Genomic DNA, 11857 nt, shown 5'->3' on the forward strand with positions numbered 1-11857 from the left:
GCTGAAGTCATGCAACTTATTTACATAATGACATTATCAGATTTCAGTTCAAAGAGCAATTATGACATATTTAGCATTTGTCTACCCTTGAAGAAGTCTTCTTGGTACAGTTTTACTACTAGACTAATAGTCTCACCTATACTAAGATTACTAATATGCTGACGTGTACTCTAATTTTTGGCTTTTTCTTCTGTCATTAACAGTCTTTCTGATAACCTCTTGACGATCTTATCACAAAATCAATTTGCAAATTTAGCAACTACAAAATAATTTCAAGTTCAGTCTGTTCAGTGTGTTCATTCTGTTTTCATTCCTGTGGATATTTTAACAACTACTATGCTACATGCTGCACTGAAATTTATCTTTCAGAGTCCTAATTCATATTGCCTCTCACCTACCATATCTCTCTCCCCTACTTAAATAATTTAAGAATAAATTGTTTCTGCATGAAAGTAAAGACATGCACAGAAAGTAGCAGCCTAATTTCTAAGGTTCTAATTTTTCTAAGAAAAAGCAACCTTTTTAACTACTACCGTTCATAGAAATGCCGCCAAAGGTGGCATTTTTGGTAGAAATGCCAACCAAAGGTTTAATAAACAAAAATGTAATGAAGAAAAGAAAGTACTAAGTGCTGGCTTTAGTGAGAGATTTAAATGAGTACCATTTATGCATTTAAAACCATCCACTATCTTGATAAGAATCACTGCCTCCTACAATCCCCCAGCCACACATGTCAGATTCTCTTGTCCAGCCTTTATTCTTTTGAGGTTTTCAGCTGCAGAGATGAGTCATCCAGCATACATTGGAAAAATCTGTATCTCAGTCTGGTATAAAAAGCCAGATAGCATGCTTTCCTCTATAACCTACTTGAATAAAAATTAAACAAAGCCAATTTTAACAACTTACTTGCAAACAAAAGGAGTTAGAAATTCCAACAAGCAAACAAAAGGAGTTAGAAATCTCAACAAGCAACATAAGAGTCAGCTCACAAGAAGATCTCATCAGCACTGCACAGGCGGATATGAGAACTCTATCCTATAACTGCTTGCCAGGCAAGAGTTTGTCCTCAGGGAAGAATGGTCACATGTTTAATAGAAATTAATTACTCCTTCCAAGTTATTACCACTATCCACATTTTATTTTGGCAGTGAAAAGTGTTAGGATGATTATTGAATTTACTTATCATAAAAACATTGTGAACAGAGCACTATATACGGGAGAGATGAAGACTACATCTCCAGGGATGAACCTTACGAGGCTTCATGCAGTTACTGAACAGGCATAAAATCTTCATTTGACAGGCCTCGGCAAATAACTGGCACCGTTTTATACTCATACAAAAGAAAGCTTTTAACGTCACATACCGATTTCTTTTTAATGTCCTCCAGATCTTTGAGTTCATTCTCAATCTTTGTGATTAATTCCCTGAGTTCATCAAGATTAGTGCAAATAAGCTAAAAAACAAATGAACATAAACACTTGGTAATGTGGGACTTGGAAAATGTACAATGAAGTTAAATAAAATCTAAAAGCACATATTATTACTTAGTGCCACCAGTTGATTTTTGTTTTCTTACAGCATTTTTTAAAGGTAAAAAAAATAAAATTTTTTGAAAGGAAGAAAATCTAGTAAGAAAATACTTCAGACATAAGCCATATCTCTGCCTATAAACTTCCATTTCAAAATGTTTGTATTTTTTCAAAACTTCCGTGAATGACAGGTGTGAGTACTAAACAAGTCCCTTGCGAATTAAGGTCTACTAGCTTTGGATTACACTGTGGTTATAATGTAATTACATTGTTACAACTTCTTCCTGAACATAACTTTACACGTTTACACAGAGTATTCCTGAAAGATAACCTAGGCACGGCTATCAAATCTACCTCCCTATCTATGTTTTGAACAAGTATTACATTCTTCTTATTTCCGTCATTAGAAAACAACTTTTTTCAGAATATGGATGCTATTTTCTTTGAAAAAAATCAAACCAAGGTAATCTGCAGGTTTTGGCTTACCATCATTTAGGGCAATTAAAGACTTAAGAAACTGGAAATTACTAAGCTACTAGGTTCTTTCAGGTTATCATATGTTAAGTCTTGCTTCTTCCTGAACACTCTTAGGTGGAAAAGTTTTCATTACTACTGAAACATGTTGAAATAATTTAAGAAAATAAAATCCAAACAGAAAAAAAAACAAATGCACAAAAATGCTTTTATCATAAAACTGATAATTTTAATTTTTTTCCCAAATCAGTCATTAGTAACAATATATTTTTACCTCAATCACATGAGGTTTTAGATGTGCAGCAAATTCGTACTAAAAAAAGCTTTGTTTCACTAATAAAACACAGAACTGACACTTTCAGCAAAATACTTAAGTTCAGAAACCTCTAACACATATATGCCATTATTTTTCTAACACTTGTGTACATTTGAGAGCACTGGGTAACTGGTGTGACTCAAACTAAAGTTCAGAGTGTTCACATGTAAGAGGTTTAAAATGAGTAATGAATAAAACCCAAATGAGTAAGGAAATTGGCACTGTCTCGCTGTAAACATGTACATAAAATTAATTTGCAAAAGGTTTCTCTCAACTCAGAAAACAGTGTTGCAATGTGTAACGCTGCCAGGTTCAACATGCATGTCTGTCCTGTGCTTAAAGAAGTTCCAAATACATATCATGTAAACTGGAAGCCAAATATTGGCTTTTCTTTTCCCAGCTGGACTGCAAAGAATTCTATGCTATTGTAGTATTACACAAAAGAATGCAAGTTTGTCACGTCAACCCCTTGACAAAAGTCAGTAAAAGCATGGATAACGATTTTCCCCATGCAATTATAATCCAATCCTTCGACTATATACCTGATAGTTCAGTTTTAAAATTTTACCACTGCTTTTCATTTACTCCTTTGAGACACATTTAATTCGAGTCCCATGGATCACAGATAAAGCAAAACTATAAACCAAAGAAAGATACAGTCTTCACTTGCTGGAAGTGGCTGCATTTCTCTCCAGGACCTCACTTCTAGAAAGGAAAGAATTTGCAAGGAGAAGTATGATTTCACTATTGTTACTTGAATGCTGTCCTGGACATACCAAGTCCGTCTTTGATTCTACCATGAAAAGCTCCTATATGTCATCAGACAATTCATGTGGCCAAACTTTTCACAGGTCCCAGAACTGTTTCTCATTTTCAGAACCGTCTCTTGAGACATAAGGATCCGATCTGCACAATTGTCAGCGTGTACCAACCCAAACTACATCAATGCGATAAACAATACAAATATATAAAGTTTAGTTGTCCTCAGGACAGGGAAGAGTAATCAAATCTCTAAGTCCCAGTTTTCATCAGGAGAGGTGTACCAGTGGGTGTACCAGAAGGGGCTAATATCTGTGGGTCTATTACCTGCTGATAAAACAAGGAAGGTAACAGCAGCTCAGCTTAGAAGTTTTACTGTCAAAATGAGTTCAGTATTTGAAATACTCCAATACTGTACTATAAACCACTGTAAAAAGGTTCAGAAAGAAATCTGTATTTCTTCATTCACAGTAGGATTTGAGATGAGGTACTAAATATGCACACTGATCAGGAATAAGCTATTTCTGAAACTTCTCACTTCGTTAAAGCTTCCTGTCTTATAAAATGAAGACAGCATTTTGAAGGAAATATGAAATGAACAGTAATCAAAAATTGTACAGTATTTTGTATGATCATTTTGATATTGAGTCTAACTGCTATTTCTCATGAGACTATAATGTATGTTTCAAGGTTCTTTGCTCATGGCTGTTAATTGGCTGATCTTAGCAACTCAATTTTCCGCAAACAAAACTGCCTTTCTAAATTTTTTCCTATGTTATAACAGGTAAGTTAATGTGAAGGCAAAAAGTAAGGTATGAATGTTACAATCTAATCATACTGTCACATTTTGATAGCTCACTGGTAATTTCACACACTCTTGAAGAACATACCTTCTAATCATCTGTCATGGGAAAAAGAATCTCAAGAGAAAAAAATGTTTCCTTTATGACTTAAAGGCAGTGAAAGATTAGTCCTTACTCTCCAGAACATTACACGACGGCTTAAATATTCAGGTTGTAAATATTGCCATTAATGTACAAGTCATGTTATTAGTCATGTACATGCTAGCTGCAACACAGACATTTTCACATCAGGCATAGTACTTACTACATATGGGCTTATTTTTCATAGGTAATAAGCACTGTGTTTTTCAACTGAATACAATGGAATCTTCAGGTATTCAGTATTCCAGTAAATTTTCACTTCAACTTTACTGACAGAATACAATCTCAGTAATCTCTTAAAGACCCTCACTGACTCCTAGAACTTTGAGGAGGAAAGACAGGAAATCTCACGTTTTCTGTAAGGAAAGATAGAGGAACCAAGCTCTATTCCAATCTGGGACTCTTCTGTCATCTATTTCTCAGAATTTATAAATGAACTATTTATCATTTTAGAAACAAATCTGATCTTTGGATCTACTCATAAAGACAAACCAAGGGTACTCCCCCAGATCACTGATGCTCCCTCCACGTTCCCCTTAACTTCAGCCAGTATTTTAGCATAATTTTTACTCACTTCAGTGGGGTTTCATGCTTAACTTCATGTGTAATGACTGTAACTTATACTCTTATTTCCTATAAACCTGCTCTTTTATTGCTGCCATCTCCATGTGGAGAATGTCCGGATAGCCCCATTTTGAGACCTGTATTTAATACAGACCATAGCTGATAAAACTTAAACCATTAAGACACAGTTAAACAGAAAAGTTGAAGTTTGCCAATTCCTTAACATGTGTGCGTTCCTTTTTACCTTAGTTATAGTACCTGTAGGTCTATAAAGCTACATGCATATATATGCGAGGGAAAAGGAGGAAAGACAGAGACAAAGCACTTGCTACCAAACCTAAATGTACTTTGTAACCTGAAAATAAATGCACATGAGTGTCCCTTCTGTACACTATAATTACTCTCATTTCTTTAAAACATTAATGAGCAACAGTAATAATAAGCTTGGAACTCAAAATTCCTTTTAAAAGGAAATACTCAACAGCCATCTACCTCATGATCTACGAAGCTGTAAATTCACTTCTCAAATTGTTTACAAAACATTTAAAATGGGGTTTTGTGTCTTTTTACTTTGTAAAGAGAATTTAGTTTACATCTGCTTTTGGTTTGGGTTTGGTTTTTGTTTTCTTGTGTTTGTTTTTTTTTAAAGCAGCTTTCAGCTAAGAAATTAATATAAGGTCTGAAATCACACAGAAGGAAGTACTGATGATCACTGATCTATGCTTTTTCTGCTTTGTCCATGGCATTCAAACTATGAAGGAAAGTAGAAAATCTGTGCAGTACGTTTTAACCTCAAAGGTTGTTTAAAAATGGCATTATAAATGTTAGAATTAAGTAGAACAATTAGAATTTTTTTTGTTAATAACATGTTTCAATGTATCAGTTGGGTTACTGCACATATGAGAAGATTTATTAATACTGATTTTCTCAGCTTTAATGTCAAGTTATTATTTTCAGGTAAAGGATTTATAAGTAGGGGATCTAGTCTTATGAAAGAGAGTGCCTTAGCGCATTTTTTTGTGTGTGTGTTTACATTCATAATGCAGGCACATAAAGCATCTAAGAAAATTTACTTTCTTTCCAAAAGAACTTTAGATATGAATAGCAATATTCTTACAGTTATACCCTCCCTAGCATACCTCACAGGGACTGTACACATTAAAGATGTCTTACCAAATATTTTTTTAAAATATACTCTCAACTTCAGTTACATAATTTCATCAAGTTTGGCCACCCGTGTATCTGGAGCAGAGTATCCTGAAGCATACTTTACTATTAGTAAAGTCTTTTTTAATACTTGCAAATACTTCTAACAGTCATACCAGTCCTGCCTGTCCTCTTGAAAAAGGCGGGTTCAATTATTTAAGCATTCTCTAATAAGATTAACCTGCACATACTAATCTATCTTAGCTTCATCTAAAACAGATATAAAGCCTGGCTTTGATCAAAAGAGACAGAATTTTTTTGCTACATTTTAATTAACATTTTACATAGGTAAATTGAATAATGTTAATTTTACACTTACATATGTAAATGTACAGTTTACCTTGGTTAGATAAAAAGTTGGACTAAGCTTTATATAATGTTTTAGAAAGACTACTAAAATGCAGTAGTTTAATACTGTAAAAAGTGATTTTCAACCTAACCGTGTACATCCATGGCATGCAGACAATGTACTCAGAAAAATAAAATTTTTAGACACTACACCAATTTCTTTGGAGCTGCCATGAAACATTTTAGTTATTAACATTAGGTTACAGAAAAGTAAGTGTACACTTAAATATCAGTCTTTTCTCAATATTGGCTGTTGCTAAACAATTTTATCAGCAGAACTCATAATAGCTCCTCCTGAAACACATCATCATCGTCCAATAAATTGATTCAGTGTGAGGGTTTTACATAACAGTCATGATTTAATGTGGGTCCATTGGTCAGAATAGTATGGATTGCTTTCCAAAAGGAAGAAAAAACTAGTACAGCCAAAGGAGAACTTCAATCCAAGCAGAAACACATTCATAAATTGTGACTTGGAACTGAAGTACAGCAACACTTCTATTGCAGTGCCATAAAATCAAATTATCATAATTAGCACTCTTGTCTTACTGCTGTCTGGTCTAAAGGTCATGTGCAGATAAGGGGAAAAGCTTGCAAACAAGGTGAGCACAGGACCCTACAAATTTTTTGCAAGTGCTTCAGTAAATTGAGCTAGATTTCAATTCAAGGATCACAGTGTCACATCTCATAAAAATCCCAACTAGTTTTATTCCGAAAAATTATATCTACCTTATCAATTCCATGAACACCTATTTTTTTCAAGTTTTGTCCTCTAACAGTTACCCAGGATCTTAAAACAATACTGTGAAACTGTTTGGAAGCTGCATATAATAAAAAATGCTAAAACATTCTCTACCAAGACAAGGTGAAATTAACTTTAAAAACCACTGTCAGATTAAACCCTTGAAACTAGAAGGAAGTTCATCTTTGATAAGGATTTCCAAGGTCTTTATCAGAAACTAAAGGACTTATTTTACAGACATTCATCTTAAAACAAAAAATTAAATAATTTACCTGAAATTCTGGTATGGTAGACTTTGTGACACCTTTCCTCTTCTTTGTGATTGCTTTTTTAGATACCGATTTTTTTCCTTGTAAGATTAAAAGAGAAAAGCTTCATAATGCTGTTTGTTGTGCTTCATTAATAAAACCAAATGACATACAGACTTGAAAGTTAAACTGTAACTAACAGAGGGCTGGCAGTCATGTGAACATGATCAATCAGAACTAGACTCTGCAAAAGCAAACATTAAACAAGTATCTGCGTAGGGCGGTCGGGGGTGGTGGTGGTGGAGGGGTCGGGAGAATAAACCCACCTCAATGCCCATAATATACCACCTAAAAATTTAAGTCATAAAAGAAACATTCACATCACTGTTCTGAAAGGAGTGAAATCTAGAACTTATGCCACAAACTTAAGAAATATAGCATCTTACCTGCAAGATTTGTTTTCAGACACTGTAAAGTGAACCACACATTAGGGTCTGAGACCTCTGTATTTTATAGTAAAAAATAACCTCATAGCACAAGCAATACCCAGAAATCCCCAAATAAACATACTGAAGTTACCAATAAAATCAGATTACTGATTTGTTTTATCTGGCTGTGGCAAAAGCTAACACTTCAAAAGAAAGCAAGCACCTTTCTATAATTCCCTTCACACCCAACTGTGCTGTATAAGAACATGGACGCAAGTAAAAACCTCCTTGAAGGGAAGGCTAGTGCTTTACTGTCTATAGCACCAGGGTTCATAAGCCACATACATTCCTCAAATCACACAGTTAGGCAACCAAGCCATTTATGAGAGACAGTGCAGTCTCTCATATGGTTATTCCTATATTAACATGGTAAATTGAAACAAGCCCACTTTTGACCTGTTCATTCAGACCAAACCCAGCATTCTATGATTACCACTGTGCTCATATTCAGGAGTCCTAAACAATAACTGAAAATCTTAAAAAACCCAACATATAAAGTGTGTGGATTTTTTGTCAAATAGCATCTTTACAGGCACTTGATAACAGCACAAACACAAGCAGAGTTGATATTTATATTAATGAAAATATTGGCAGAAATTTAATTTTCTCCTAAGAGATGCTTGCTTGTGTGTGCAAATGCATATGTATACATATACCTATTTATAGACACCTAGGCATCTATATTTTCAGTTTACGACACTATCCTATTTTCAGTTTATTATATTGTGAGTTAGTTTACTGAACATTTTACCTGAATTTGAAATATAACACACTTCAGAGACAGGACATAGGGCTCAAAGGATCCAAACCTGAAACTCCACACACTTAACAAAATTTAAAAGAGCTCTCAACTACCAAAAATAATCAGTCACAGACTTCACATTACAGAGCAGTGGTAAAACAGAGAAGCATGTTTATTAGAACAATGACCTGAACATTTTGAACAATGACCCAAACCATTTCGAACAATGACCCAAAACATTTTGAACAATGGGCGAAAAAGTCAGCATTTTTCTTATATATTTTATGACTCCAGCTGCACTGAAAACGTAATTGTTACTACTGAGAACACAGCTTGTCCATTTGTCTGCTTTAATGAACTAAAACAGACATCTTATATAAGCTTTCTTGACAAACTGACTCAAAAAGAAGTCTGGTCATATGGTGGTTCCTTGTTACAGCCCTGTAAAAGAATGTTATCTGGCAAGAACATAAATGGACAAAAACACGGCGCAGCGAGACTGTCTTGCTTCTTTACAAAGAGAAAGATTTGTATAAGATTTAAATGAAAACATTCGTTTTATTTGAATATTTTCAACATATTTTTTATCAAATATTTACTTGAACATTTTCACGATTAGGTGTTGTATGATGCAGTGTACTTCAAAAAATAAGAGTTAACAGAAATACACTCTCCTCAATATTTCCTTCTGAAAAAGGGTGGATGATTGTTAGGAAAAATTATAATTAATTATCAAAAAAAAGAAAGTACGTATTTCTTCTGTAGCAGTATCTGAAAAGCATGCAGTAGGAAAGACAGACCAAGAATTGAAACCAAAAACTGACAAGAAACAAATAAACTTCCTTTGTAAAGTGCATCAAGAAAAAAAGAGTCTTTGAAAATGGAATGAATAGAATATCATAAAGTATGCCTATCGGAATATATGTACCATAAGAATTACACAATTTCCAGGCTGACATCTGCCATTGACTAAGAATATACCTGTACAGAAAAGCACCACAGTCTCTTTTCCACTTTGTGACTATATGCACCAGATGTCCTGTGGTGCAGACACATACCACATACCAAAAAATACAAAACCACTACAGACGGGACACACAACGGGAGAGAATTAATATGTGCAGCAAACTAACTTTGACAAACTCCTCTTCTACCTTAATAACATCCTTATAAAATACCGATCTGAAATTAAAAAGAAGTTACAGCAATAGTTCTGATAATCTCTCTTTTAAAAAAGTTATCCCTAGTTTTCGAAAAATAATATTCTTTGTTTGCCAAGTTTTGAAAGAAAAATTGTCTTTAATTGCTTTTCAAGGGAAAAAAACCCCTAAAGTTGATGCAAAACTTTTGTTTAGAATCACAGAATCATCTGGTTGGAAGAGACCTTTACGATCATTGAGTCCAACCGTTTCCCCTGCACTGCCAGGGTCCCTAAACCATGTCCCTCAAAACCACATCCACATGTCTTTTAAACACTCTCAGGAATGGGGACTCCACTACCTCCCTCAGGACCCTGTTCCAATGCTTCACAACCCTCTCTGTAAAAACGTTTTTCCTGGTATCTAATGCAGATCTCCCCTGGCGCAACTTAATGTCTTTTAAACACTCTCAGGAATGGGGACTCCACTACCTCCCTCAGGACCCTGTTCCAATGCTTCACAACCCTCTCTGTAAAAACGTTTTTCCTGGTATCTAATGCAGATCTCCCCTGGCGCAACTTAAGGCCATTTCCTCTCGTTCTGTCAATTACTTGGGAGAAGAGATGATCCCCACCTCTCTATAACCTCCTTTTGGGGAGTTGTAGAGAGCGGTAAGGTCTCCCCTCAGCTTCCTTTTCTCCAGGCTAAACAACCCCAGTTCCCTCAGTCACTCCTCAAGACTTGCTCTCCAGACCCTTCACCAGCTTTATTGCCCTTCTATGAACACTCTCAAGCACCTCAATGTCCTCCTTGAAGTGGGGGGCCCAAAACTGAACACAGTGGTACTCCTGAGATAATATGGCTGCACCTGTGTCCAGTTCTGAATATAAAAATATGCAAATTCATTACCTTTAAGTGGAAAAATCTTTGGATAAAATTAACCAAGAATCGGATTTCCACAATAAAATCTATCAAGATCTGCTAGTTTAGATTCTCAGATCACAAGCTGACACTGTCACTAAAAACAACAGCAATGGTAACGGATGTCAGCCTCTGTCAGGTACTGACTACTGGCCTTGTCACATGTAGCATAACCACATGAACACTTCAGCCACGTGAACTTCAACTGCCAGGCTGAGGTAAATGTAGACTCTGCCTGTAGGTAAAAATCACTAAGGAGTGAGTGGCAGCTTCTCAAACCACTTCACTGAGGTCTGCTTTGCCCATAATCCTAGTAAAGAGACTATTTAAAATGGCTTAAATTACTTCAGCAGATGAAGCAATGTTCCTGACAGCGGCTAGAGACATTTTGAGTAACACATTGTACCTTTCAGCATATACTCAAAGTACAAATATATTTAATTGCTGACTGAAAGCAATCAGTTAGAAAAACACACCTATAGAAATAATGAATAAAAAAATATATATTTCTAATAAGAAAGCTCACATGCATTGTCTCTTCAGGTCACTTGTTCCAATTCAACACACTCTGCATGTTTCTCACCTCTCAGTCCTCGACTTCTACTAGCCATAATTTATAAACCACTTAAAGAATTCTACACAGTCAAAATAATAAAATAATTTCAGTACAAATATTCTCAGAGGGGTAAGGGGTAACAATGGCTTAACAAATGGATTTCTATCTTCACATGTCTTTAAGTCACAGCTGAGCTGATGGGTATTTTTGACAGTCCTGCTTTAAGAAAGGAACAAGACTAGCTGACCTCCAGATGTTCCTTCCAAAGAGCTTTTCTATGGCTCTGTAACTCTTCAAAACACTGCCTTGCGCAATACACAGGCATTAGTAACAAACACATAGGAATTAATAACTCAGGACTGCATGACGCAGAACTAAGATAAAACAGATAATGCTTTTGTCCAATCAATTTTCTTACACTTCTCCGTAACCATGCAAGAATGAAAGGAGAAAAAAAAACAGTCTCCATCCAAACAAATTAAGTTTCCCAAACTAAACCAGTAAATCCAAAGAAAATGATGATCTTGAAATAGCTGAAGAGGCTTTCTACTTCAACGGCTGAAATTACACAAAAGCTGTTGTTAGGCCTACCATCTTGAGGCATCCCTGTAACATGGCCTCCCTATAACAGCAGCCTCCCTATCCAGCAACAGCTACAACTTTTTTGCAGAGTAATGAAAAAATACTTACTTGGACAAGTATTTGATACATGTTTTATAAATACTGACCAAAATTATAAATATTATAAATTTATTCTTACTCCTGTTTCCATATAGGGCAATTCTTGTAGTAAAGATTAAACTTTTCCTTCTTTTTGATACAAAGTTCAACTTAAACTACAGTCAACACTTCTTGGGGGGGGGGGGGGGCATGTGTGGGG

General features: G+C 35.2%; 1 protein-coding gene across 1 annotated transcript in view; it reads right to left on the reverse strand.

The window, feature by feature from the left end:
* KIAA2026 (KIAA2026 ortholog) overlaps positions 1-11857 on the reverse strand; it is a gene marked incomplete at its 5' end in the record, with an annotated part of 51861 nt that overhangs the window by 21574 nt on the left and 18430 nt on the right. The window contains 2 exons of the mRNA XM_010135772.1: positions 1365-1454; positions 7156-7232. Of these exons, the coding sequence (XP_010134074.1) occupies positions 1365-1454; positions 7156-7232 (167 nt within the window). The remainder of the gene's footprint in view (positions 1-1364; positions 1455-7155; positions 7233-11857) is intronic.

This window comes from Buceros rhinoceros, unplaced genomic scaffold (assembly GCF_000710305.1).
Source record: "Buceros rhinoceros silvestris isolate BGI_N320 unplaced genomic scaffold, ASM71030v1 scaffold1330, whole genome shotgun sequence".
NCBI classification, from domain to species: Eukaryota; Metazoa; Chordata; class Aves; order Bucerotiformes; family Bucerotidae; genus Buceros; species Buceros rhinoceros.